Source organism: Betta splendens, chromosome 13 (assembly GCF_900634795.4).
Source record: "Betta splendens chromosome 13, fBetSpl5.4, whole genome shotgun sequence".
NCBI lineage: Eukaryota > Metazoa > Chordata > Actinopteri > Anabantiformes > Osphronemidae > Betta > Betta splendens.
In genome coordinates this window covers 7273956-7300672 of record NC_040893.2, presented here as the reverse complement: position 1 = coordinate 7300672, position 26717 = coordinate 7273956, and the positions used below count along the sequence as shown (strand labels likewise).

At 48.9% G+C, this 26717-nt stretch overlaps 1 protein-coding gene across 2 annotated transcripts; it reads left to right on the top strand.

The window, feature by feature from the left end:
* Positions 1 to 8: 8 nt before the first annotated feature.
* ppm1lb (protein phosphatase, Mg2+/Mn2+ dependent, 1Lb) lies at positions 9 to 26717 on the top strand. Of its 2 annotated transcripts, none has more exons than XM_029171855.3 (4): positions 9 to 913; positions 19878 to 20082; positions 24727 to 24888; positions 25886 to 26717. In XM_029171855.3, the coding sequence occupies exons 1-4, from the start codon at positions 515 to 517 to the stop codon at positions 26224 to 26226; spliced, it is 1107 nt and encodes a 368-aa protein (XP_029027688.1). In that variant the 5' UTR covers positions 9 to 514; the 3' UTR covers positions 26227 to 26717. The 2 variants fall into 2 exon arrangements, with proteins under 2 accessions (XP_029027688.1, XP_055370129.1); XM_055514154.1 differs by lacking the exon at positions 9 to 913 and adding an exon at positions 18964 to 19054.

Sequence of the window (26717 nt, the reverse complement as noted above, 5' to 3'; positions counted from 1 at the left end):
ACGCGAAAGCAGCACCGCCGTTTAGTCAGTCAGCTGCGCGGAGTCGCAGCAGTCGGTGTGGCAGCTGGGAATGTGAGGCTATTTTGAGGACTGGCGGCGGCAGCGGCAGCAGGAGGAGCAGCAGCAGGAGCAGGGAAGGCTCTACCCGCAGCTCCGCTAGAGCCACCACTCACTCAAGTCCCAGCGGGCGACCTGCGTCCCCCCCCCCCCACGGACCTGTCGGTGTGGTCGGACAGCGCCGGCCAGTCGACGTCCGGCCGCCGGTGCGTCGCTGCGCCGCGGGGGCTGCTCGCTGGAGCGCCGCGTTCGTGCTCGTTTGCGCTCCGCGTCCGCGCGCCAGCACCTTTCCTCGGCCAACGGACCTTCGCGTTTCCCCCGCGTGGAACCCTCGGTTAAATGTACCCGTTCCGCCGCCGCCAAAGCGCTCACGGCAACGGCGATGGACTGAAATCCGCGGCGGGGGCGAACGACACACAACCTGCCGCGATTTCCTGCAAGTGAATAACGCAAATAAATGATAGAGGATACGATGACCCTGCTGTCTCTGTTAGGTCGGATCATGCGTTATTTTCTGCTCAGACCGGAGACCTTGTTCCTGCTGTGCATCAGCCTGGCGCTGTGGAGTTACTTCTTCCACACGGACGAAGTGAAGACCATCGTCAAGTCCAGCCGGGATGCGGTCAAGATGGTGAAGGGGAAAGTGGCGGAGATGATGCAGAACGAGCGCTTCGGCGGGCTGGACGTCCTGGACGCGGAGTTCTCCAAGACCTGGGAGTTCAAGAGCAACAACGCCGCCGTGTACTCCATCCAGGGCCGGCGAGACCACATGGAGGACAGGTTCGAGGTCATGACCGACATCGTCAACAAGAGTCACCCGTCCATATTCGGGATCTTTGATGGTCACGGAGGAGAGGTGGGTTCCGAGGCGTGGGCCCCGTGGGAGCCACACGGGCCTTAAATGAGTCTGCTCACATTCTGTCTGGTCGGGTTTAATGTTCGTTGGAGCAACGTGTGGGATCAAGTGGGGCTCCACTGTGACTTTGGCTGTTTTACTTTAAGACCGCTCAAATTCATGATAAAGTACGTTTTTTACTTAGTTAATTCATAAACGAATAATCTCAACTTTGTTATTGCGACGGACGAAGTGAAGATCACCGTCCTCTGATGTTCAGCAGAAGCGGTTCTATCTGCGCACCTTAAGTTTTTAATTAAAGGAAGACAAGCGAGATGACGCACAGTAATCCTGGTGCTTTCAGGCACCTGGAGCCGTTTGGGAATCCACATTTGCCACCATTTGAACACACACACACACACACACACACACACACACACACACACACACACACACACACACACACACACACCACACACATACACACACACACAGGGGAGCTACAGTATTTCAGGCTTAAAATCATGCCAAAAATATAAATATCCATCTGTTTTTTGGGATGCAGACAGCATATGCCCCACGGTCTAACATGATTATAGCTAAAAGGAGGAGGATGAGCCCAAAGTGGTGTGCTTCAAAGTCATGCAGACGCTATATGAGCTCAAAAATGTAAGCAAGGAGTGAAGTGGGTCATTGATTGCTGTTCTGCTCATCTCCATCCACCACACGTCCCAAGATGACACTTGTTGGCAGATAAGCTGCCTTGAAGCTAACTAATGTCGTCATCTTACGCAAGTGAGTGAATGAAGGTGGTTTGCTGAGGACAGCTTTACAAAGTGTCTCAAGATTTTTTTTAAGAAGGTTTCAACTAAAAGGAGAATGCATGTTTGAGAAGACGCCATAGATACGTGTGCACTCGATTTATCATGAGGTCATGTTGAGAGGTCAGCGCCAGGTTTGTTTCTTGCGACTGCAACCGTTCCCTCAGTTGACAACATCCTCCCCAGTGTGAACAGAGAAACAATGTGTCTACATACAAAATGGCATCATGTCCAGTTTTCTACTCTTGTAAATTTAACATGCTGATGAAAACTAGCTCTATGGTGTTTTGGCTTGACAGCAACTATCTTCATTTTGAGTTCGGCTTGGATCGAGGACAAACACTAACGTGCCAAAAATAGGCAGCCAAGGCATCGGGGATGGCTGTTCTAGGGGAAATTAAATTTTAGGCAGTGATGCTGAGTGCTGCAGCTCATGACCAAAAGTGGTCATTGGATTGTTTTTCCCTGCGGCCTTTCTCCCCCATGCTTACTCCCTCTGTGGACGTCCCTGTTTCTGAGAGCGGCGACCTTACTTATAAGCCCTGCTGTATATACCCATCATGTGACTGAGATTCCTGGATAAAAAGAAAAAGAAAACAAGTGGGAGAGCATCCGTGGTGGGAGTCGGCGCCAGAGGAGGAGGTTCAGATTTGCCTACAGTTCATATACACTGTAGGCGACGGCCTGTTTTATCACTGCGTGTCCATATGCAACTATTTCAGTCTGTTTTCATTCCCGCATTCTCCTTTTTGAAGTGTGTGAAATGGTTGCCAGACAGCAGTATTCAGACACAACTTCCCCCCGTTGAGAGAATTTAGATTATTTTGTAGCCAGAAGGAAGTGCATTAAAGCGGAGGGATGCTGTGTGGCCTTGGGCCTCGCCAGAGTACTGGCTGCCTCCGCTGGCTGGTTAGCAAGGTGTCTCTCACTCATCATTATAGAAGACACAGTCTGCTCATCCAAACACAATGGGTCACTTTTGCACCCACCAACCTTTGCTAATTTCACTACGTGATAAATGTAGTTAGCATGAAATAAACCTAGAAGCTCTATACCCTTGGAACTCTTCTCTCCATGTGCCTCCACAGATGTTCTCCAGGGGTTGGGCTCGACTAGGGCTGGGCAGCTGGAGGCCAGTCAGAGACTATCCCTGAAGCCACGTCACCGTTATCTTACGCGTCAGGTCTTCGTCACGCCAAAAGGGAAACCATCTGGTCTTTCGAGAGGCTCTTTGAACTTCTGACATGGGAGCAGCTTGTCTTCAAAGACTTCTCCGTAACTGCCAGCGTGTATCTTTCAGAGCACGTCGCCCGTTCCTGCTACTGGTGCAGGGGCAGAGATGCGCTGTCATAGTGGGATGCTGCCCCCATCATGCTTTTAGGGACAGTACTGGCCAAGTGATGAGTAATGCCATGAAATGTCCTTGTGGCAGTCTCTGCAGAGGGCTCTGAAGCTCTGTTAGAGTCTCTTTGGGTTCTTGGCAACATCCTTCAACAGAGGCCCGAGTTCTTTGGATGTGCAGTTTGACTGAAAGGCCACATTTTCTTGATTTTTTCTTCTATTTTACGACTGAGGCCACTATACTCCTGGGAACACTCAAAGCTTCACAAATGGTTTTAGACCTTTGTTCTGATTTATTTCCCACTCCAAAATGTTCTTTTGGAGGCCTGAGCCAGACTGAGTGGTTCTTGCTCCCTATATGTGGCTCTGTGATTGGCCGGCAGCCTGTCCTTAAACCACTGTTTGTTTAAAGCAATAGGCAATGTTACTTTTAATTTCAATTCCAATGAATTCTTCTAGTTTCAAGAATAGATACTATACTATTCCTGCATAAAATGACTTTATTAAGTGCCAAGGGGCTACAATGAACCAAAACCAATTTACCTTGTTCCTTCTTCTTTAGCACTGCCAACTATTGTTGTTAATGTGAGTAGATTGAGGCAATGAATGGGACCTTTTAAAAGCACAATCACAACCAAAGCACCTAAAGGCGTAATCACTGTAATTTTAGTACTGACCAGCAAAGCAATTGCACCCATGAAAATGCTGTAAATAAGTGATAGTTTGCTCCATATAATGTTTAAAACCACACTTAAGACCCCTTTAATAATGGATAATGGTGTAAGTACAGTTTTGAGACATTTAGAAAAAGTATGTCTGTTTGCTTTTGTGCCAAGAGTTAATATAAAATATAGATATCAAGTTGGAAAGTTAAAAGAGTGACTAATACTTTTTAGTGTTACCTGTCAATTTTCCAGCTAATAAATGATTAGTCAGGGCTAGACAACATGCAAGTCTTCTTCTTCTCTCTGCACTGCTCACACACACCAAATGCAAATTCAATTTACAAAGCGATTAAAATCTGCGTTAATGGGAACGCATCCATCTGCATTTTCGTACTCGGCGTCGGCTTAGCGGGCGGATTTATCTGTCAAACGGAGATTGATTTTCAGCTGACACGTGGGAATCAGCTGCATGAAAGTGATAACCCCGGGCTCTCAATCTATATCACGGGAAGACGAGCCAGTTGTTCCATCCTGGCATGCGGCGAGAGTGTCACACTCTGCTCCCGTCTGCCTGGCGTTGAGACTCTGGCCTCGGGCGCTGCAAAATTACCTTGAGTGTGGAGCGCGGAGACGCTCGCCGTCAGCCCGGCTGGGGCGAGGGCAGGTGCTGTTTCGCCGTCCTCTTAGCTTTTTTGTTCCGCTGACCGTCTAGCGCCTGTACCGCAGCTCACGCTTCCGTCGGTGGTGTTTGTCTGTGAGTGGGTTGTGATAGATATGGTCCTGTGAAGGAGGCAGAGTAGACGAGTGGAAAACCCACCACAGGGATGACAACCGTCGTTCAAAGGAACCTCTGTGTCTCCATTCGTCTCCTAGCTTGTCCTCAGTTCACCTTCATTTCACATTCAGACTTCACAGTCATTTCATTTTCACTCACATTATGCATTCCTTGAATTGCGGTGTAGAAAGAGCCTTTGATGGCGACTGAAGCAGTTGCGCATCTTCTCCACAAAAGACAAGACCGTTAATAATCGGAAAGGCCAGCGTCTGAATCAGAGGTATTTTAATGTGTTTATGTGCGTGTTTGAGGTTCACTCCAAGAAGACGATTGGGTTGCACAGTTTAAACACTAAGACGTTAGTATTCCTCCGGAGCTCGCTGGCGCTGGAGAGATGAAAGGAAGCGACGCCATGTGACTAATTGCACTGTTGGCATTATGGGATTAGAGCGAGCAAATGAAGAGCGCGAGTGTAGGAAGACCAAGGACCGATGTGCGGCGGAGTGTATGAATATTTATGTGTGTGTTGCAGTCTTGCACAGGAAGCCTCCCCTCGTGCGCCGTGGTCACGTGGAGATTAGACGGCCGGGGATCGACAGCTTCTTTGTGACGAGGTCCTATCACGACCAGACACCTGCTTTACGCTATTTCACATCGTCACCTCAGCCCCTGCCCTCAGCACAGTTTGTAGAATAGCTTTAACTGGAGTGTATTCAGACACAACATTCACTGAATACATTAAATTAGAGACTATTATAACACTGAGATAGGTGCATTTCATAAATTCAGTATTGGGTGCTGACCTATTTGTTAAAGTAGCAAACTTATCTTGATTGTAAATAAATTATAATGTCAATTTAAGGGTTAAAACATCCAAAGGGGTGAATACTTTTACTTTACACTAACAGTGAGACTAAAATGTTGGTGAAAGAGAAATCAGATGACTACACTTTGGTTAATATGCTTCATGACTAATACATTGCACAGGAAAACTCATCTGAGCTGTAGTCACCATGTCCAGATTAAATTCCCCCAGAGGAATCCATGTAATGAGCGTCAGTGAGATTTCTCATTACTATTGTAATCTTCATGTACCCACTGATTTCACTTGTGGTGAGAGCTGACATTCGGTGCGTCAACTCTTTCCTAACGTCAAGTGAAGCGGAAAGTGGAGCGCGCACAAGAGGCCGCGTTGTGCTGGAAAATCCGCGTGCAGCCGAGAACGGAGCGGAGAACTGAAGCGCTCTGCCCAAAAGTCCTCCGACCTTTCAGTAACGCGTCCCCGGTGGCGAGGCTTGTTTTCTTTCCAGCGAAAGGCCTGTCGAGGAGCGGCTCGCGAGTGGAGACGCGGACTGGAACAAGGCCGCCGTTTGTCCTGCACCCTCCTGTAGATGCTTGTCGAATGGCAATAGTGTGTGCAATTGTGTAAAGGTGTAAGAAAAAATAAAACCGGTCGGGTTTGGTTATGAAGATGTGGCCTTTTGGTTGCCGGAACCCCCCCCCCCCCTTGTCTTTTCTTTACTTCCTCCCCCACAAACAGTCTACCAGAGGATTGAGAATGAATAATTTGACCACAAAAAAGTACGGTGCAACCTAAACTTCCACATGTGATGTTCCCTATTTCAAGGATGAAGCTAGAATGGGACCTGCCGGTCTGAGATCCGGTTCCAGATGTCGCTACAGGAGCTAAAGGATCGCCTCAGTCGCGATAGTTCCTACAAAACAGCCTTAACAGTCGGGGTGCAGTGCATGTGTTTCCTTCTGCAGCTGATTAGCAGCCTCTAAGTCTAATCACATGGCTGGAATGGACTCGGCCGCTCGCTCTAATCTACACGTTGCATTGTGGCGTTCGCGCAGGCAGCGGCTCCCCAAAAACGCCGACGGGGAAGAGCGCTTCTGCAGCGAATCCGGCCGGGAGCGAAATCGGGGAGCGCCGCGCAAATTGTTTGTTTGTCGGCGCGCGGTGGAGAAAATAGATGAGTCAGCCGGAGTTCGCCTGCTCGCTGCCTTGGCAGCGCAGGACAGCGGGAGAAGAATGTTGGCAGGGAGAAGGTAGCGAGTCGCAGCTGCTCGGCAGCAGCGACATTGGGGCGATTGTGCGCGCGGAGCGGCCGCGGAGCCTCCGCCCGTCACAGGGGCCAGACGGGCCGGGGGCTGCGGGGCAGGTGCACGCTCGTAAATAGAAGCGGACCTCCTGGTGGCGCTCGTCCGGCACCGCCTCTGTGTGGGTGGACGCGCCGCCGCTCGTACGAGATGCGGGTTCAAATGGAGAATGCGATTTTCCCTTTGAAAAGGTGAAGGTGTGATGGTGCACGCGCGTGTGTCGGGGCCCCGCTGGGCCGCGCGCCGCGGAGCCGTCCAGACATCGATCCAGCCAGACGAGAGGAATGCAGCCGATGCCGAAGTTCAATATTTACACATGGTTCTATTCACTGGAAGAACTGTTGGCTATAAAATCCAATCCAATACGCTGTGCAGTGAATCAGTCCTGAGCCTTAATTCACCCTGTAACGAAGGCTCTTGGGATAAATAAGAGGAAGGGACTCCAGGGCATGTCATTAATCTGTGCTAGTGATTAAAATTGGGAGAGTGATGTTGCACACACACAAATGCGTGTGTGTGTTTTGCATGTGATTGTGTACCAGAGATTTGCTGGATCTCTGCCCTGTGCTCTTAATTATGGCCCTTTTCAAACTCACGACTCTTAGCGTTTTTCTTTTTTTTTCCCACCCTCTTGTTTTCGTCTGTGGTTCCTTCCTTTTATTTCAGGCCACCGAAAAAGGGTGGTGCGCGGGCAGTGGAACACTGGGAGGCCCCGTGGTGAACCACATCCTGAGAGGAGGTTAGATGAAGGTGTTGGACAAATGAGGCTGAGGAGCGAAGCAGCCGATGCTCCCAGTTCATGGCAGTAACTGGGATAAACAAACAGAATTACCCAGGGGGATTTCAAGTTGATTCCAATCTGGATTTGTCTGGCCTTTTGTTAGTAATCCTAAAGCATGTCAACAGTGGCTTAGGGCCGCGACTAGCTAGCCCAGTGTTAACCCTGCACTCAACCGCGCTGCAGTCAAACACAGGCCAAATGTTTCCGGCCTCTGGAGATATTGTTGGCCTCGTACAGAAAATCAAAATAAGGCAGAGCTTCTGCCCCGCTCTAATCTACACATTGGTGACTCGGTGGCAAAACTGCTTTTACACCGTTTTGTATTGGATCCAACACAATGACAAGATAATATGAATGGACTATAATATGTATTTTTACTTATTATAGCTATTTTAGAACAAAATACTTCATAGGTATTGATAGGTTAGTTGGAAAAGACTTTATTGATCCCTGGAGAGGTAAAACCTGTGCCAGAAAGAAAACAACTACAGGATCAGATAGATACATTTCTTTAGCCCATTAACCATTTAATTTAAGAACTGGTCAATTCAAACAATTTGAAATAAAGTAACAGCTTTCCCTATTGTTTATCTGTCTGATGCTGCCTTGATCGCGACTTCCTTACAAAGCATTACATCATCATTGTACTAGTCATTGGTGTGAATGTGGGCTTCAACTACCAGTAAGGTAACATTTACTGTGTGTGTGTGTGTGTGTGTGTGTGTGTGTGTGTGTGTGTGTGTGTGTGTGTGTGTGTGTGTGTGTGTGTGTGTGTGTGTGTGTGTGTGTGTGTGTGTGTGTGTGTGTGTGTGTGGCGTTTTTTGCGTCGTACATGAAATAATGTGAGCTTGTTCGGATACTTCACAAACACTTGGTGAAGTCGGCCCGTCAGAAACAAGCCACGGTTATTGGAGTAATTTCACACTCAGACCATGATGTACTATTGTACTAAGGACAGACGATACATCACATCCAGCGTATTGGTAAATGGGCTTAATGGGAGCGCTGCATAGTGTGTGTGTGTGTGTGTGTGTGTGTCTGTTAGTGTGTGTGTGCTGTGTCTGGTGATGACTCAGAGTGGTTGGGAAGTTTAGAGCTATATAAGCAGGGTTGGTAATTGATTATAGTGGTGCAGAGGACACTTAAGGTGATATGAGCTATTGCTAACGGCTTAAGGCTCTTAGAATCCCTGCTCTCTTCCTGAGAGCATCTTTAAGCCGAGGCTAAACGTGGTGGGCAGATCAGATTTGCACTAATCCCACAGGGAAAATTGGGACTATATGTCGTCCTAGTGGGTTCAGTTTCTCTCTTCTTCTCTCTCACACATATGTTGAGTCCACCTGTTGGAGTGAGGGGAGAGGAGGTCGGTGGTAGAGATGAGCAGACTGGACCTGATCAACAGCCAAACAACAGGACGGGAAGCCGGGACTGGTGCCGGGAAGTAGAGGAAAAGTGGAGAGTAGGACTTTTAGGACTTTTTTTCTGAACAGATGGGGTTGAAACAAGGATGCTCGGAGGCCCTGCCCTCAGCCTATTGATCGACACGCTGACGGACGGAAGCTGCTGGTACTCTACGTGTACGTCGGGCTGGGAGCCTGCGTAGGACGTGCCTGCGAGCACAGCACCTTCAGACTGAGGGCCGCGTCATCGTGGGGCAGCTCCTTCTCCGTCAAAGCACGACATTGATCTTATTTCCTCCGTTCTCACCCAGTCTGTTCCTGCTGACCCTTCTTCCTCCTCCAGCACCTCGTCCTCCCTCCTTCCTCCCACCTTACTTACTCATCTCTTTTTCCTTTGCCTCTTCCTGACCTCTTTATTTTCTCCCAGCTGCATGAGGAGACTTTTCCCTTCTCTCCTTCTTTTTCTTTCTATCTTCTGTGACCTTTTGCTGTATTACCTTAAATATTTCTCCACCTCGCTATATCCATTTCCCACGTCTTTTTTTTCCGGCCCGTATTCCCCTCCTTCCTCCCTTTTGCTCCCTCAGCCGTACCCGGAGAGTCACCTTATCTCTCTGCAGTCTGTCTGACTTATTTATCACCGCTCTGAAATATTAAAGAGTCTGCTGCTTCCAGTCCTGAGGGATGTCCGCGACTTTTACTTACAGCACACACGCGTGCAAACAACATACACACTCGACGTAAATCAAAATGTCCTCTGCAGACGCCGCGCACTCTGTGCATAAGCTATCATTCCTGCAGCTTTTCAGAGACTGACAGGCTAAATGTCGGGTCTTGACAAATTCGGCTCCTCTGGGACCCTGCAGATGCATGTACGCTGTCAGCGTGATCTGCAGTATGTGCCTGACTGACTGCCTGTCAGCCGCATGCATGTTCAAAACGCCAGTTAGCGCTGCTTGATCCTAGCAGAACAAGGGAGTGTTCAGCGTGGGCATTTCTGTCTAATGATTAATGTCACTAGTGTGTGAGCGGAACCTGCGGCAGCGCCGCGACAGAGACTGTCAGAAAATCAGCTGTACGTTATTGCTGAAGTCACACGGACGGTCAGATGAGGGGTTGTCTTTGAGCATCGCTGTTGATTTAGGGGCTTAAAGTTGGTTTACTGTTGTTGAGCTATGATGTAAAGATGCCTTCACTGACTTTAATGATCGACGTCTTCCGGTGTCTTGTTGTGCACATCCGTGAAGCAGCGACTCATTGATTAGACTCTTCCTGCGTTTGTATCACACGTGCCCCAGGTTTGTGCCGTGACATCCGGTGTTCAGTAAATTGCCTTTCACTTGTGTCTCGTCTTCTATAGTGCCTAATTAAAGGGTGTCGTCATCACAAAGGAATCAATAATTCCTTGAGAAATGCTGCAGCGAGCTCACATCCATGCGTGCCTACGGTTCATGGCACACAGTGCGTGGGCAGCGTGATTGATACGCACGCACACAAACATATGCTTATAAAGAGCTTCTATTCATAGCAGCCGGTCTCGTCAGGGGGCAGTGATGTCTCCGACTGAAAATAGTGAGCCTGCCGTGGAGGGGGCTGCGTGACGGCCCTGCACCTGCTATGGAAACGGGGCTGCCTGAGAGACCTGTGGCCTGATGCCTGATGCCTGCTGGCGCTGCTTCTCCGAGCCGGCTACTGCACAAGCTGTCGGGCGCTAGCGAAAAACCCGAAGTGAACAAAAATGATTAGAGGCAATATTTTTCTCCCAGCTTATTCAGCACATACGCTTGGGCTCAATTCATTACAGTAGACAGTTTGGTGTTCTTGGACTCCGTCCACGTGAGGCTTATTGAACCGTCGTTTCGAGCTGAAATGGGCAATGTTTGGGATCGGTTTGGAAAGTGGGCCCCGGGTTCGGTCTTTGGCACCCCCGCCCTCATTACTTTGCATGGGAACTTGGACGCGCCGTGGCTTCGAACTGTTACGAAGCAGCGCGTCTCATGGCCACCGCCGCCTCCTCTTCTGCCATTACACTGTTTTCCATTCAAGTCAGTCAGACCTGAGGAAATATGTGACGTTCAAGGGATGAATAAGGGCAGGCGAGCATCAGCACAGCCACTGAGAATTTTCCTCTGTATTTCCAGCCCGCTGCTGAATTTAGTTCAGTCAGCTTCTGCAGCCTTAGAAGCCAGAGCGGTGTTGGGTCAGCTTTCTAATTCTGAGACATCTTTATCCTCAGCCAGTATCTCCTGTGCCAGAGTGTGGGAAGGGACGATTCTGTCCTCTCTCTGACTGATGTGATGCAGCGCCTGTCTCTGTCTTAGTAACATGCACCACTCGCATGCTGAAGGTAATGGTTCCCTTTTAGCTCGTGTACATCACCCGCTGTATTTTCCCTCATGTATTCGTCATGCAGAGTATTGTTCTCCAATGCATTTAACACTCCCCCTCATGCAGTCCATTAGACGGAATCGATGCTTTGATTGACAGAAGTCTCTGCTGCCCACAGAGTGATGCATACACACGCTGACAGGCCCATGCACAAAGGCGGTTATTTTTACCCGCGGGCTTTATGATGCGGGAGCTGCACGCTGATTTGACCGATTGTGCCGTTCGGTTTAAACGCGATGACGCACGGACAAACATTTTCCTCTGTCTCTCATGAGGCGCAGCGTGTCTGTTCTGGTCAAAGAGGGTCATTGTATGTCAGAGGAAGAACTAAGGGGAGCGAGTGGAACTGCGGTGAACATCCAGGAAGGTCCCGGTGAAACATCATCAGTGTGGAGCTCATAAATTGTATTCGACTGAGACAAACTCGGTGGTAGTTGTGTGCAGGTGCAGGACGAGCACTTAGGAGTGTCCTGATGACACCTGCAGTGTGCGCTGGTGGTAAAATGAAAAGCCATCAATTTATTCATGCATGCATCTACTGCGGAGCAAATCAGCAGAAACCCAGACATGTCTCCGTTCCTTATTTATGGGTGCCCCAATTACAGGCCTGCTGCTGCTGCTGCTGCTGCTCAATACGCTGCATATGCATGTGGAGATCAGGTGCACGTTGAAGTATGGAATGGCAGCTTTGCACCACACGCTCGCCGCCGCCTCGCGTCTCACCGTCCGATCGTGGACGTGGGGGACGACAGCTGTATGGAGATGAGAGCCGGCATGAATGGACGGACACAGGAAGGGATGAATGGGGCGCAGGAAGCCGCCGACGGGGGGACGGCGAAGGCGGCACTTGGCACTCGGAGCTTCCCATGATTTGCCAAGTGACAGAGAGTCTTTGAGAAGAAGGAGCATCTGCATCTGCACAATCTGCACGCGGAGTCACTTGTGTGATAAACACTCGCACATTAGAGAGTTTTGACAAGCAGTGGATTTGAGCAGCAACTTTATGACTGGTAGATTAAACTATACAGCAAAGCAAGATTCGTTCAAATACAGTATGAATACATTTTATATCATATGATAAACATAATGGCCGCTTCTGCTTCCTTGTAAAGCCGCTTTGATAAACTTTCACGGCAGCGGTGATAATCTGTAAACACAAAACTTGGTTTGCTTTAATCTAAAGCTACAACTTTGGTAATAACACTGGAATATTTCTTATCAGGCCCAGGCGCCTTTCATGTCTAAATCTTTCTGTTCCCTTTGTGTGTCTAATTGACTATGCAGGCTTTGTTCTCCGTCTGTATTTTACTTTCATTTTCTTGTCACGCCGTTCTGTCTTTGATAAGAGCGGCGGACGCGTCGACTTCCAGTGAGGAGGAGGAGCGATGAGGAAGGCCCGGCTGCGCGGGGGCCCATAAAACTGGAGGTGCGATGGAAAAGGATGAGGCGCCACAGAGGCTCGGTCGTTGAATAGGAGAGAAACACCAGTTTATGGGACCCGACTAGCGTGTTTGTGCATTTGCAGAAGACAGGAAGACACGGAGCTCGGGGAGCAATGAGCCGTGAACACGTAGGAGACAGAGTAGATGAATGAGGATGTAGACGCACACAAACGCACAATAACTGAAATAATTTCTCCACCACCAGCGCCTTTATATCTTCCTACGCACAAAGACTGTTGCAAGAGATTTCTGCTTCCACGCTAATAAAGCTACTTGATGTTGATGTTGGAATATGGATTCACATGTGGTCTCCTAAAATGTTAACAATCACTATTATTTTATATGTATATATATTCTTTAGGACACTGATCTGTGTGTGTACATATTAACAGACTTCATCCTCCTCAGAGATCTGATTAATGTACGAGGGGAGATTCACTGTTTCAATTAATCAACCGGGAAATGATTGATAAGTGGCTTCCATCACGGCAGGAAAGACACAGAGGAATGTGTCTTCAGTATCTAGTGTGTGTGTGTGTGTGTGGCACATATTGACACAGTTCATTAGCTAATGATAAAAGACCCTGTTGTGCTGGCTCTCAGCAGCTCACACAGTATGTACATGAGGAAGGGTGGCATTGTTTATGAATGCATAACGTGTGTGTGTGTGTGTGTGTGTGTGTGTGTGTGTGTGTGTGTGTGTGTGTGTGTGTGTGTGTGTGTGTGTGTGAGAGAGAGCAGTCATAAGAAGAGATGTGGCTGCTGAAACTTACCACCTTCACTAATGCACAGTATGAATATTCATTCAATTGATACATTGTTGTCTGCAAGAACACGCAAGCTCCAAATCGCTGGAACACAAATAAGAGTGCGTGTGCGTGTGCGTGTGTGTCCGTGCGGCCACAGAGGGAGATTATAGGCCCCAGAGTGCTTGAGCATTTAGAAGGGCGTAAGATTGAGATAGACATACTGTGTGTGTGTGTGTGTGTGTGTGTGTGTGTGTGTGTGTGTGTGTGTGTGTGTGTGTGTGTGTGTGTGTGTGTGTGTGTGTGTGTGTTAGAGAGAGAAAGGCATGTAGTTGACATTTACTTAGCTCTTCTCCTCTAGGCTTTTTGTGCCCCACATTCAAAAGAGGAAGATGAGCAGTCACTTCTGCCTGCACCACTACATTTGTTTCAAGCACATGCATACATAAAACAAGCAATGTATATAAACCCCCCTATGAGTCCTCTCATATTCACACCTATGGACGATTCAGTCTCTCCAGTCAACGTAAAGCTTGTTCTTTGGACTGTGGGAAGACACCGGAGAACCCTGAGGAACTCATGCAGACACGGGAGAATATTCAAATCCACACATGTAGTGCCAACTGCTACACATCTCAGATCTATCAGTGAAAATAAGGCATTTGGAGGAGAAATAAACATTTACAGTCTCCTACAGCTCACACATAAAAGAGGAGATTGGTAAAGCTTTCTAAGATGCAAGAAAGATACATGATTAAACAGAAAATTAGGTTCCAAACTAATAAAATAAATTAAATGACTAATTAAACTGAAACAACATCCTCCTCTGCTTTTCATTAATCAAGCACATGTGACTGTGACTGACCACGCTTTAAATTCAAGTGGATTTATTGTGCAAACATTTACAATCACATGACTTACTGTTAATTTACAATTAAACTTAATTAAACTGGTGCTAGCGACGTTGCTTGGTGAGAACGTACAGTTTTTTATAATGTGCTTTTCAGAGGTCTGTGCAAAGACAGTTTCATCTAAGTGGCCATCTGTAAGCATTAGACGGGGGGGGCAGTCGATAACTGCAGGAAAAGAAACAACAGGAAAACAAGTAGACAGCATTTTAAGACTCTCATGTAAACAGCGTTGCTGCTGATTAGCTTCACATAAACAACGTCCGCCCAGGTTTTCATTTCCTGTAAAGCAAAGCGGCGATGAAGACGAGTAAATGTCATCGGACACAAATCAGGCAGGGCTGTGTGTATAAATAGACCAGAGGCGGGAGTTGGGGTCTGAAGGACAAGTGAAATTCTAATAGATGCCAAAGGACGCGCCTATGGAGAGAACGCATCTATATTTGATTAGCTCCCCTGCTCCCGTCTGCTTGCAGCATCCGCTCCTTCCCGCGCCTCGATCCCGCGTGTGCGCGGCCGCGAGCAGCGCCGTCCTCGGCACAAGGGCGACCGCGAGCCCACGGGCATCTGAGCAGCACGTAGCCAAAGCCCCGGGTCCCCTGACAGAGTCATGACTGGATCCGTACAGCTGTTCACATCTGGAAACTGTAGATGCTCAGTAGTCGCCTTGTTCCTCTTATCCGTCTGTGTCATTTTATCCATCATTGTGTTGCTTATACTTTGTGTATATTTTATGTGCTGTAATTTAAGACAAGGTCAAATATACTACTACTGTATGAAGACCCATAAAGTTGCTTAGTGTGATTTTCTTGAATTCCGACTTGAACAATGAATGCGTTTTCTGATCAATAAGCAGATTTCCTGTTGTATTAATAGGAGCGACTGGCCCATCATTCCTGGTATATCGCATCTTGGCTTGCACTAAACAATCAATAGTGCATTTTCACCTCAAACAGAGGCTCCTCTGTTCAGTGGAAACGTTGACCCTGCAACTTGGTGACATTGCTGCATTGTTCCTTTTAGCCAGCACCTCCTCCCGGTTTCCGCTGAACGCAATCTCGCTTTGTCTGCGGAGGCCTGAAAGAGGAGACTCACGGAAAAGTAATGTCGCTGGAATGAGCGATAATCCTTTAGAAGCGCATTTCGCAAGTGAAGGCGTGGGATTAGGAGCTGTCGGTGGTAATAATAGGTTCCTGGAGGTGGAGGATGAGGAAGTACCGGCGGCGAGGTCGGTGCTGGGCTCAGGAGCACGCTGTCCTCCCACAGTAACGCAGTGCAGTAGCGTGGAGCGCTCCAAAGTGGCTGGAGTGTTCCATAAACCAGTCCCGTCCAGTGTTGGTTCTCCTCCCATTCTCCTCATTCTTTCACCCGAGCGCAATTGTGAAAGGACTTTATCGCTCTGCCCCTTCTTGTTCCATTTCTTTCCCTGCAGCACCCTCTTACCCCTCCTGTGATGTTTATGGCCCCTGCTGATTTATGCCAGTAGGAGTTGTTCTAATTGCCTTGTGAGAAAGGCATCCGACACATTGTGTCTCTCTGAGACACACACACACACACACACACACACACACACACACACACACACACACACACACACACACACACACACACACACACACACACACACACACACAGGGCCGTGTGCGAGATAAGCGTTTTCTCTGTGGGTTAAACAGCAACTGAATATTATTTATCACGCTGCTCGCGCTGCGTGAGCATCATCACCTCTGCACCTTCCCACTTAACATTTCTCTATATCTGTTTGGCCTTGCTCTATGAAAGCAGCTGTTTTCCTGCCACGATCAGGTGAACGTGACAGGAAAACAGCGCTGCACCAAAAAGTGGGCCCTTTTTTTGAGGTGGACTAATTGGAAGGTGCTTGTGAAACATAATGACATAAACCCTGACTGTCTGCTTCATTCAGCTAAAATGTCACGAGGCGTCAGCCGCTAGATGAGACTCTACAGCTGTGCCTCTCTCTCTATCAGCTGTGATGGACGGTGTAGTGGCGATGGATTTGAAAAAAACATTTATTTTGGCTAATGCCTATTCAATGTTGAAAATCTTTTATGTGAAAAAAACGAATCTGTTCCTCCAGTTCCTCTTTAAATTTTGGATTCGTCTGCACTGAATTACTGAGCCTGTTGAGTAATATTTGAGAATGACTGGGACATAAAATCATTATTTTAAATTATGACTATCAGACACATTATTATCTGTAAAGCTATAACGTAACCCATTAACACACGCGTCGGCATCTCGGGCTGTGAAACAAGTCTTTCCAATCCCTGTGCGCTCCAGCGGTTCTGTGTATCAACGTCCTGGCATCACAGAGCCTTGGAAATCATTGCGAGGCTCCTTCTATAAACTAAACATCGGTCTATTATTGAGTTTGCGCCTAGACACTGATGGGGTGCTCCTACTACAAGCTCAGGTTATAGGAAGCTATGCATCAAGCGGACGACCTCCGTCTAATAGACTGTAAAGGTTTAATATGAGCTTTCACCTCCTCTAATGGACCCGGCTGTCACAGGAAGGACACACGCTGAGAACTTACTCCAAGGTGTGTGTTGCCAGTGGAGACTTATACTAATGGCTGCGAGCCTGTTTGCTCACACCTGTAATGGTTCCCGTCGCCGGACAGGCACCCTCGCTGGAAAACCCGCTGCATGTGGGAACTACCGGCGCTCCCTTGTCCTCCGGGGCAGGTCTTTGTGTCGTAGGGGGCTCGGAAGGAGTCGTCCGCTAAGGTGGGACAGATGTAGAACCAATCGGAGGCCCCCGCAGCTGTAGCTATGGTTACCTGAAGTTCTTATCATACCAGCCTTACACCTCTCATTCTTTCACAGCCAGGGAGAAAAAGGAGCTGGGGCTGAGTCTGTATTTCATGTCGACTTCTCTCTGTGACTCTTTTGCTGAGGGCTGAGCGCGCTGAAGCATTTCCTGCCACTTTTAATAGACTTCTATTCAACTTTCCTGTCCCGATCCACATTTACGGCTTTGCCTTTAGCCTGTGAACTCCTCATGTACTCTACAGAAGCCGTTTCTGCCCGTGACGCCGTGCAGAGTTTCCAACAGTGCCTCCTTTGAGACGTAACAGACATGACGGGTATTTGAAAATAAACGTGGCTCCGAGGGCTTTGATTTTGGATATTTCTGGAGCTGATGTAGTCGTGTATAGTGTTTGTATACTTGTGGATGTTGTTGAAGTTTACAGTAGTCGCGCCTCAGGCCCTCAGCCCGGCCCTCATCTGCACTGGGGCGTCTGTTGTGGTTTGGAGTGTGATTTAATTGCCGCCTGGTTTAAATAGTTCTGGTGTGTCTGTGTAAAATGTATGTGTTTAGAAATGCTTTTAATCTGGTCTAGAGCTCACGCTGCACAGAAAGCATCAATTTTAGTTCCAATACTCGCTTTTTATCATTGTTCTAAAAATACTGTAAGTAAAAAACAGACTTTCTATAATATTTGTACATCATTAAATTTACTTAAATTCTTCTGTTTATGACGCGGTGACATCCTTTCAACCTATCAAATGCACGGCGTCACATCTTGGGCGCTCTCCTGTGGGTAGAGACGTTGGTTCCTCGTCACTTGCGTCCGCCGCTTCCCCTGTTTTTCATTGCTTTGACGCTTTTCTGTCACCTATCCAGACTCTCGCGTTTGCGCCGCTTCTTTAATGATGTGCTTGACTGATGCTAATGAACGGTTTTTATCGTCCTCCTAAGTCTCCGCTCAGTCTCCCCCTCGCCACTCCCTTTTCATCCCCGTCCCTCCATCTGCCTGCTTGATCTCATGATGGGCGATTTAAAGGAAAAGCTCGGATGACTTGACTCGTTTCTGGCGGCCCGGCAATGTGATGGATGCCATTGTTTGAAAGGCCCCGACTGGTTCTGTTGGATCATGCATCTCGGTGGCTCGCAGTGCGGGCAGACAGGAGGTGGGGCTTGGCACGAGTGTGTAGGTGGACCTGTGAGATGGGAAAGTGCGCGTCTGCGTTTGTTTGTGCGTGCACCTGGTTGTTTTTGTCAATGACATGTCAATGCTTGTCGCCGATGTTCAGCAAAACCACAAACTGTCACCTGTTTCATCATCAAAAAAAAGGTTCTGCACATAACGTATACACTACACACACACACACACACACGCACACACTGTAACTTCCCTCTTTTACTTCCCTCTTTTAAACACTCCCCCATACTTTTATTCTTTTCTCATCACCTGAGTCAACCTTTACACTCTTCTTGGCTTCAACAGTTTCTTCTCTGCTGTGAGAGCTTTTGTTCTTGACCCCCGCTGCTTTGACTCCCCGCTATGTCAGCTAAAATAACTCTACCATAACAGACAGCCCTGTATATGCTTCTGACCTCTCCTTTAGTTGGAGTGCAATCCTCCATACCTACCGCTAATCTCATCCTCCCTCCTCCTCCTTGTCCCCTTCCGTCCCTTCGCTTTCCTCGCCTCGTTCGTCTTTGCCTCCTTTGCCTGATCTAAGTTGGCACAGACGTGGTGTGGGCCAAGATACATGGTCCAATAACCCAAAACCCCATCCAGTCCTGTCAAGACTGTCTTCTATCTCCAAGCATGGACTCGCATGCAGTAGTTACACAGTGTGAGTGACTGTCATAATCAAGGCTTCATGTTCTATTTTTGACATTTGAACGTTGTGTCCATGGTGGTTTTCTTTAAACTACCCACAGGTGTGACGGAAAAGCATGTTGGACTTTCACATCACAATGAAAGCAGCGAGAAAGGACTTGAGGCCGAGAGAGAGACAGGCTCGAACAGATCCACGTAAGAAACACACTGGAGGTGTTGGGTGTCAGTGGACATGATGAAGGCAGGGTGAGAAGGCCCCGTTCCGAGCAGAATAACAGGGAGGGAAGGGGGAGTACAATCGGCGGTTACCTCTCGATGCGTGCGTCATCAGTGAGCCTCCTGCTCTGCTGCTCTCCACAAACCAAGCAGCAGAACCTTATCTTAGAACTTTCCGCCCGCTCGTCTTCCCGACTCGGCGCCGAGCCGGGAGAGGGAGGCACCATTCGCGCTGCATCGCAAGCGTGAACGTGAGAAAAAGAAAGGGTTCGGGTGGCGTTGTCCTCGGAGCGGCGGCGTCTGGGGGGGGTGAGGATCCAGTTTCCACTGGCTCAGCTCCGTCCCGCAGCAGGACGCTCGCGTGCCTTTGATTGGCCGTGCGCTTCTTTTCTCCTCCCGGCGCTGTTTATCTCGGGTTTATCTGCTTCAGCGAGGCAGAAAGGACAGGCAGGTTACCGCCACCGCAGCCGGCTGTGTCTGCCACTCGCCCAGACTCTGTGTGTGTGGATTCCTATACACATATATCATATCGGGCTTCTTAATAAACTGCCAGTATGTGACAGTGGCCTGCATAAAAACAGTCCCTGCGTGTTATGTGCAGCATTTTTATTCAGAATAACATATTCCTGGTTGTTTACATCTTATTAAAGCCACTGATTGAGCCGCGTGAACACATCCCTCCCTGTATAGAAGACGTCACAATAGACTGAGTCCAAAGTGATAGTGTTTCCGAGCAGACTCATTTCTATGCGTGTGCAGTGGTCTAATTCTTCCTCCGTGTCCCTCTGCTCTCCATTATCAGGCTGCGGCTGACTTCGCCAAGGCCCACCTGCCCGAGGCGCTCCGCCAGCAACTGCTGACCTTCCAACGGGAGCGGGACCGGGACCGGGAGAAGGAGGAGAACCGCGACCGGGGCGGCCGGTCCTACCCCTCCATCCTGGAGCAGCAGATCCTGGCGCTGGACAGAGAGATGCTGGACAAGCTGTCGGCCACGTACAACGAAGCAGGTCCGCGGGGGCCTCAGAGCCGGTGAAACCCCACCAGCCCAAAGCATGTACACAGTGCAATGTCAGAAACCTCAACGTGCGCACGCTGCACGTGGTGTGGAGCGTGCGGCCACAGAACGAGAGGCCAGATGCCGCACGCCGGCTTCACCCACGGTGGCTCATTACTGGAGGCACTGTGAGAAAGCACTTGTTTTTTATGTGGCGGGGCTGTGGCGTGTCCCCTGTAAGGCTGCGTGCAAATTATTATTTTCTACTCCACTCTTTGACTCCACTGTGGTTGAATAGCGGCTGTCAGCAGCCCCGGGCCTTGCTTATTCAGCTGTTTAAATACAAGCTGATCTTCACAAGGCTTGTAGTAATTATCTCTGGGGGGAGGCGGGGAGGGAGGGGGGGGGGGGGGGGGGGGTGACGTAAGTGATGGATGGAAAGGAGGTGGGACAGGGGTCACAGGGGAGGAAGAGAGGGCTGCAGGACAGAGGAGCGAGGAGACCTGAGCTGCCATGAACACGGGCCGATGAGAAGGGACGAATCCTAGGGGAGAGGAGGACGCGGACAAAAGGCCCCACAGGGCTTTTATTCAAACATTCACTTTGATCTGGAGTTTTCCAAAGCTTTGTTTTGAGCTTATGACAAGTTCACAGTGGGTTCAGAGAGCTGCTAAGTAACCATAGTGCTTCTGCATCGGACCTTTCCACTGGTATCACCAGACTTGGAGCTTCCAGGTTGCAGCTGCTCTTGTACCTGAGCGGGCGAGAGAGAAGAACAGTTTAACGTGCAGCAGAAGCTCAAACGCACTCCCACTTGCAAACACGCAGGAATTCTGTTAATACGAGAAGAGACCCATTCGCCCACAATTAGATTAGAGTCTGACCGGGTTGCGGTCTAAATGAAAAGCTGCACGTTTAGCTGACATGTGACTCCCTGAAATAAATGAACTCTCGAACCAGAAACCAAGTCGACCTCCTCCATGTTCTTGTGTTCTTAATAACCTGCGTGACCTGTTGCTCCCTCGTATCTGTTGCTGAATTTCAGTCATCTGTCACCTTACAGTCCTGCTCCGTTATAATGAAAACACTTGGCTTGTCTAGTCGGCCGCGTGAGACAGTCAGAGATGGCATCTGCTGCAGTATTTGTCCCAGCTTCCTTATCGGCGTCTCAGGGGGGATCTTCTGTTTAGGTAATTGTTGTGCTTTGTTGTCTCTGTATCTGATTCAACGGTGGCATCATTCCGGCGCGCAGCTCCCTGCGTTCTGTCGTAATCTGGATCTAAATTAAACTAGCGGGGAGGAAGGAGAATGGAAGGGGGGGGGGGTTGCTTTCTCAATAGAGTCCTTGAAACAACGGCGTATCAAGTTGTTCCTCCTGCGTCTGATCCCTCCGCTGTTTACGAACACAAGCGCTCCAGAGATAGTGGGAATTTGATGGAATGCCTGGGAGCCCAGGGAACGCCGGGGATAGGGTCTCTGGATGCTGTGTCAGCTGCATGTAGTTATAGAAGCCAAGCAGGCTGCGATTGTCCTGCTGAAAGTTACCAGCAGTTGGTTAATCATGGGACAAAGTTTAGTTTAGTGTTCAGTAATTCTGAACACTAATGATTTTAGACCAATGTGCAGTGTTTTGTGTTTCCCACACAAATGGCTTCCTTTAATGTCAAACTGGAAACACCATGAACGTCCAGAAAGAACTTCAGGAATCAAATATTAGCATAGAGGAAGGACATGCGTTTGCCACATAATGCGGTCGAGCTACTTGTGTTACTGGTGCCAGACTATTGATGCCGTGTTGCTCATATCATATCAATATACAGATATTATATAAGCATCTGCCTTCGTTGGCACATTTCCCTGAACAGGCAGAAATATATAAAGGTATAAATTCTGTTGAGTTAATTGCATAAGTTTTTATTAGTTTAAACTTTGTTGTCCGTTTATTCAAATGAGTCTGTTTTTTTCCATGCTGGTGATCTTTGTTTTTTCAGAGCCGTGAAGTGTCTGACTGCATTTCCAAAGCACTAGACTCTGCATTCCATCCCCTCTTAACTAAATGTTTGCTCACTCCAAGTATGTTTGCCGGAGTTCGTTTTAGCCCTGTAGCAGTTTTTGCTTCAAGCGTCACTTGAACTGCACCAACGCCAGCATTTCTCCCAAAACCTCGGTTGTTTAGAACATAGAACTGGACCCGAGCGTGTTCGACCCGTCCAGTGAAACAAAACGTCGGCCGAACTGGGAGGAAAGAGGTAGTTGATTGTGTGAAAGAGGTGGTGGAAGCCGCTGTCCTATAAGCTGCACAATACTTACTGTAATTCTGCTGAAACGGATCCAGGCGTCAGATGAGTCCTGCTTCAGGAGCAGAGTCTGCAGTTCACCTGCAGGAAGCAGCAGTAACTCTCTGCTTCCTGGAATTAAGCTCAGTCGTGTCGAACATTAAAACAGCGTCCTGCTCTGAGGTTTGTCGAACGGCCCGTGACACTGATGATTATGTTGTTTAGTTTTTACATTATGATGTGAGCTCAAAGCTGTAGTGCGGTTGGCAGGTGACCATTGAGCTTCCAGGGCCTTTTGTGAAGCAGTTCCTTCCTCCAGATGGAGCCTGGCTTCGTGTGGCGACTACTGGCCTCTCGCTGCGAGTGTCAAGTCTTCACAGCTTCGGTGTTGGACTGTAAACGTGCCCTAACTGCTCCACTTCCTTCAGGGCGTGTACATTAACAGTTGATGAAGCAGCTAAAGACTCGCTGACTCATTTTTTTTTTTATTGGCCTGGTTGTGTAAACAAGAAGCAAATGTGATTTGGACTTGCTGTGAAGCAGCCACTCATTTATGCGAGAGATAAATGGAACGAGAGCTCGGCTAAGATCATCTAAGGACGCGTTGTCACATAATATCAAAACTCAGGGAGATGCAAAGACTTTATAAAGCAACTCAGATTTACACACCTGCTAAAAATAGGCGCGCTGTAAACGTTAAGTGGGAAAAATCCACTTTGTGGGCAGACTAATAAGCGTGTGGTTCCTCACAAAGGCCTGAAGGCTGACGAGGAGCTGGAATGGGCCACGCGGTGACAGCCCTGCCCTCGTATTGTTGACACTAAATGCCAAGCAGCTCGCTCAGGACGCCCACGGAGCCCGGCGCCGTGTGGACATGTGCACCCCCAAACTTAATGACTGGCACTGAGAGGATCCTCAGCGACGGGAGGACGGAGCGTGAAGCGGCAGCCTGGGTGAGTCTTAGTGGCCTGATGTCCATCTCAGCCAATCATTAGCATCAACACGGGGCGCGTGCAGACCACGATGCCGTTTTAACAGGCAGTGCTGAGCACGTGGGCTAATTGAGGAAGGGCGCGCTAACAAGGCTCCTCAGCCCAGTGTCTCCATCTCCAGGAGAATGGAGTCGGGATAATTGGCTGGACAGCGGGCACAGAGCGGCAGCAGCAGCAGCTGCGGGCGCGAAACAGCGGGGATGCAAAACACATCTTAATGGATTCCTTTTACAAATAGTTTAACAGATTCTTTCAAGTTGTTTACAATTAGGCGACATCAATGTACGCCGCCTCGCTTCCAGCTGCTGATGCCGCTCTCAGGCGTCTTATCGCCCCGTTTGCCCAATTTCGTGTTGATCGGTTTCTTTCCAGCCGGCGCTTTTTAAAGGGTAATGATAAAATCATTGTCCCGCTGAGAGCGCGTCTCTCGTCCCTCGCGCCCCCTTCGCGTGTTCCGTGCGCTGCCGCCTTCGCGCGTTTGGTTCCCCACGTGTTCAACGCGAGCGGCCGCGGAACGCGTCACGACGGGAGACTTATTGTGTAAATAAACGCGCAGTCGGTCCACATCGAACCAAGACGTGGAACTTTAAGGCGACGTCTCGGCAGTGAATAGGTCGGCTGCGTTCTTGCACCAGCTTGGATTTAGTGTGTGTGCTATACGTTCCATTTTCACGTCTCTTCCTTGCGGGTGGTCCGGGTCGGTACCAGCCCCTTCTCCCTGACTGACGCTCGGATCTTTCCCTTGGATCTCTCTCTCTCTCTCTCTCTCTCTCTCTCTCTCCAGTTTTGTCTTTGCTGTCTGTGAACAGATGGCCAACCAGGCAGATCTGTTCTTCCTCTACAGGACTTTGGATCCGACACAATGGGCCTCAGATCAGAATCCGGCCTCTGTTCTGCCTGGCTGAGAGGCTGAACAAAGGGAGGAAGGCGAGCTAGAAGACGCATACAAGAAAGAGAAATTGCTGCGATTGTTGTTTGCACAGGGCTTCGCGTGTTTCATTGTTGCTGCAGACGTGCAGTGTGTGTGTGTGTGTGTGTGTGTGTGTGCGTACTAGAAGCATAATGTGTCTTTACTCTCTTAAAAAAAACAGAACTAAAACAGCTTTCTCCTCAGATTACCCGTGTTTTCATGAGTTGGCTATTGTGACGGCATTTACCCTGAGTTGGCCTAAATCAGCCGCCATTATCACAGAGCAGGACTTTTTTTTTTGCCACTGCAGCCTCTGTCAACTGATCCACATCTTTTGTCCAGCCTGAAATAGCCCTAGAACGACTTGATGGCCTCCAGTGACGTTTCATGGTCCCCAGCAGATGAACCCTGACCTGTGTGATGTGTTTTGTCATTGTGTGCACTGCATGTTGTGACTGCCTCCTCTCCATCCCCCTCAGGTACTACGTGTCTGGTGGCCCTTCTGTCTGATAAGGAGTTGACGGTGGCCAACGTCGGCGACTCGCGCGGCGTCCTCTGCGACAAAGACGGCAACGCCATCCCTCTGTCCCACGACCACAAACCCTACCAGCTCAAGGAGCGCAAGCGGATCAAGAAAGCTGGTGAGCGAACAGCTGCATCCCAGACCGGGAGGCTCCTTTTTTAAAGCTTGTGAGCAGCAGAACAAGGTTTTAGTTATAACTTGGGGGAACATCAAAACTGAAGATAGAAGCATCAAATCAAAATTCCTTTTTATGATCAAAGCGAAGCATCGCTATCCTTTTTTCTGCTCCGCTTCGCACGGGTCTCACATCAAACCCCAGTGACTGATAACACAGGCCGTTTCTAAAGCAGCGTGTTATCAAATGCAGGCAGACAGAGCACATTATTTAAGGTGTATTTATGAGCATATCTCCCCCTCCTACTCGATCTACGCACTCTCTGCAGAGGAGAGTTTGATGGCAGGTTGCCACATTAGTCAGGGTGGTCGCCGGCACACGGACAGCTCAGCGTCTCCCCCTACAGGCCTGAAGGGGTACTGCAGCGCAAACGTGTTAGATCCATTACATTAGATGATTATGAATATGAATATGAATATGAATGAGTGTCCTCAGCTTCATACCTTGCTGGATACTCACACACGTGCATAAGGACAGAGAATGAAAGAGGGTTCTACCTCGTAGAGCAGGTCTGACGTTTGCCAAAGCAGCGAATCTACCTGACTGAGGGCTGAACCAGCTCTTTTTAAGGACACCGAGGTCGCGTCCTCTGCTTGAAGGTGTGTAGGTTTAGCTGACCTCAGTGCAGCGCGAAATAGGAAGATACATTATGGGATATATTTTTAGCCAGCTGACACTAATGTTTTACAGCCTGTAGTGGCCTGAACTTTCAACCTCAGTATTTTTAAAGCACTCTATTAGCAGCAGCCTCACCGACGAGGAACTCGAGGCATCTTGACCTAGTGTCTCATTCAGTCGTTTCCAGAAACGTTCCCTGCTCACAAGTCTGTTGACACAGTGCTGTGCTGAGGTCTGATGTCATGTTAGTGGCTCTGACCGCTATTCTTATTTGTAGCATGTGATCAAACACTCTTTTGTTTCCCACTGAATTCCTTCTCAGGTGGTTTTATAAGTTTTAACGGCTCGTGGCGCGTTCAGGGCATCTTGGCCATGTCCCGATCCCTGGGCGATTACCCTCTGAAGAACCTCAACGTGGTCATTCCTGATCCCGACATCATGTCGTTCGACCTGAACAAGCTGCAGCCCGAGTTCATGATCCTGGCGTCGGACGGCCTGTGGGACACCTTCAGCAACGAGGAGGCCGTTCGTTTCATCAGGGAGCGACTGGACGAGCCTCACTTTGGGGCCAAGAGCATCGTGCTGCAGTCCTTCTACCGCGGTTGCCCCGACAACATCACTGTCATGGTGGTCAAGTTTAAAGGCAAGGCCGGCGAGCAGTAGACCACAAACACTGTATTACGTTTGAACACATGAAACATTAGGCTCAAATTGAAAGATTGAACGAACCCCCAGACCACACGCTTTTCTAAAAGGAGCCAATTCAATCAGAGTTTGTGCTGATCCTCCAATGCTTCAAGCCACCCTTTACTTTCTTTGCTGTGAACCTGACACCCTCAACAACATGTCTCTGACTAAAGCTTAGCCACGTCACTGAGTTACCGTAATGCAAGCTGGGTCACCGTTATGCAAATAAACATTTAGCTTTGTGCAGCTGTGCGTCCACACATGTCTGGGTTTGTATTTGACAGAGTGGGGGGGTGGAGAATGCATTTAGATTCTGTCTTTGTGTAACAAACGTGTTAATGTCAGATTACCGACCAGTTCGTCGTCTAGCCGATAGCCCATAGTCCAAACTGTACATGACAGCGTTGAGTTTTCCCTCGAACGGGACGTGCCCACTGTGACGTTCCCACATCGTCTGATTGTATTAA

Coding starts and splice junctions, on each gene's coding strand:
- ppm1lb (XM_029171855.3), top strand. CDS start 515: ATGATAGAGGATACGATGACCCTGCTGTCTCTGTTAGGTCGGATCATG. Junction 914..19,877: donor TTGATGGTCACGGAGGAGAG/GTGGGTTCCGAG, acceptor CTCCATTATCAG/GCTGCGGCTGACTTCGCCAA. Junction 24,889..25,885: donor CAAGCGGATCAAGAAAGCTG/GTGAGCGAACAG, acceptor ATTCCTTCTCAG/GTGGTTTTATAAGTTTTAAC.